The following is a 1,310-nucleotide window of genomic DNA, read 5'->3' on the forward strand; positions in this document are numbered from 1 at the left end:
GTTTCTGTTTGCCTCGTAGTGTTTCATTCGTGTTTGTGTGCTTGGCTTTTCGTCCGTAACTAACGTGTTTCTCTGATTTCAGCCTCCACCGCTTCCCAACAGAGAGGAGTCAGTAACCATGCTTCTAACCTACCTGAGGCAAGCCTTACCCAGCTGTGCAGAGAGGGAAGCATTAGTGCAGCGAATCACCACGTGGGGGCAGCACCGTCCAGTCAACGAGATTACCTAGTGCCGCTTCAAGATCATGTAAACCGATTTTGGCGGAGCTTTTCGTAAATAAAAATGAAAGGGTCTCAGTGTATGGACGTGTGTTAGTGAGGATATCTATTGGCTGTGTAACGTATCATCTTCTGCACCTACATAATATAGGTATAATATATATACAGTAATACTCGCATTGCAAGTCGGCATCGTCTAACTCGTCAATTCGCATAAGTCGTCATGGAAGTCAAAGTCTCGATTTTCTCTCATAGTAAATCCATTGGAATAGCCCCGCCTAAGTCGTCATTTATAAGTCGTCATTATGTACAAGTTGACGCCATCAGACAGGTCCCATGTAATACAAACAACATAATTTCTGTAAGTTGTCATCAGAAATGCCGATGGCGCGCGCGCAGTGTACGGTCTAGGCCAGGAGATGTGCGAGCTGGCTGTCGCATCTCGCATTTCTCAGCTCGCACATCCCCCAGATTCCCCAGTGTATGCAGCCCAATGCAGGGTGCGAGATTAACGCGAGTCCGGAGTCAAATGCTCCCTGGTTTATTGTCGGACTCCTTGATTTGACATAATAATGCAGGAGTCTGTTTGACTCCCTGAAAATTCTGCTATACTAACCAGTTCGTTCCAGAGCATGGCATCACGGAATAACCTTATTTTGTCAGCAAGTGTTCCAAGAAAATTTGGCAGACGCGCACCGCAAATGTACAAACGTGTAATCAGCAGAGGGTGTTACCGATAGCCAGCGTGTGCCGTGCTTGCCGCTAGTGCGTACGCTGTACATGCGTTATGACCAGCAGCGGTGTCGATTGATGTACGGACCCGATTGTTTCATGTCTGCTATGTATGTGGTGCGACCTGACGTCGTGTGTGGAGCATGTTTATGACTGCGTAGGAGCGACGGGTGCCTGAGGGGGGGACCCCTACATATAAGTCGACAAAATGACGGCTTACACGTATGTCGTCATTTTCGTAAGTCGGCACAAATATGCTGGTCCCAAAAGTGTCGACTTATGCGAGTTTTACTATATATATATTATATATATATATTAATAATAACTTCTTTCGGTGCATTGGGATATGCATGCTCCTTC

The 1,310-nt window shown here is 46.4% G+C and overlaps 1 protein-coding gene across 1 annotated transcript in view; it reads left to right on the top strand.

Moving 5' to 3' along the window:
• The window catches only part of LOC106814950 (probable GPI-anchored adhesin-like protein PGA55), a gene marked incomplete at its 5' end in the record, with an annotated part of 14,918 nt that extends 14,617 nt beyond the window's left edge, over positions 1 to 301 (top strand). Inside the window, one exon of the mRNA XM_014819344.1 lies at positions 83 to 301. Within this exon, the coding sequence (XP_014674830.1) occupies positions 83 to 229 (147 nt within the window). The remainder of the gene's footprint in view (positions 1 to 82) is intronic.
• Between the last annotated feature and the right edge of the window lie 1,009 nt (positions 302 to 1,310).

Source organism: Priapulus caudatus, unplaced genomic scaffold, assembly GCF_000485595.1.
Source record: "Priapulus caudatus unplaced genomic scaffold, Priapulus_caudatus-5.0.1 Scaffold1012, whole genome shotgun sequence".
Taxonomy (NCBI): Eukaryota; Metazoa; Priapulida; class Priapulimorpha; order Priapulimorphida; family Priapulidae; genus Priapulus; species Priapulus caudatus.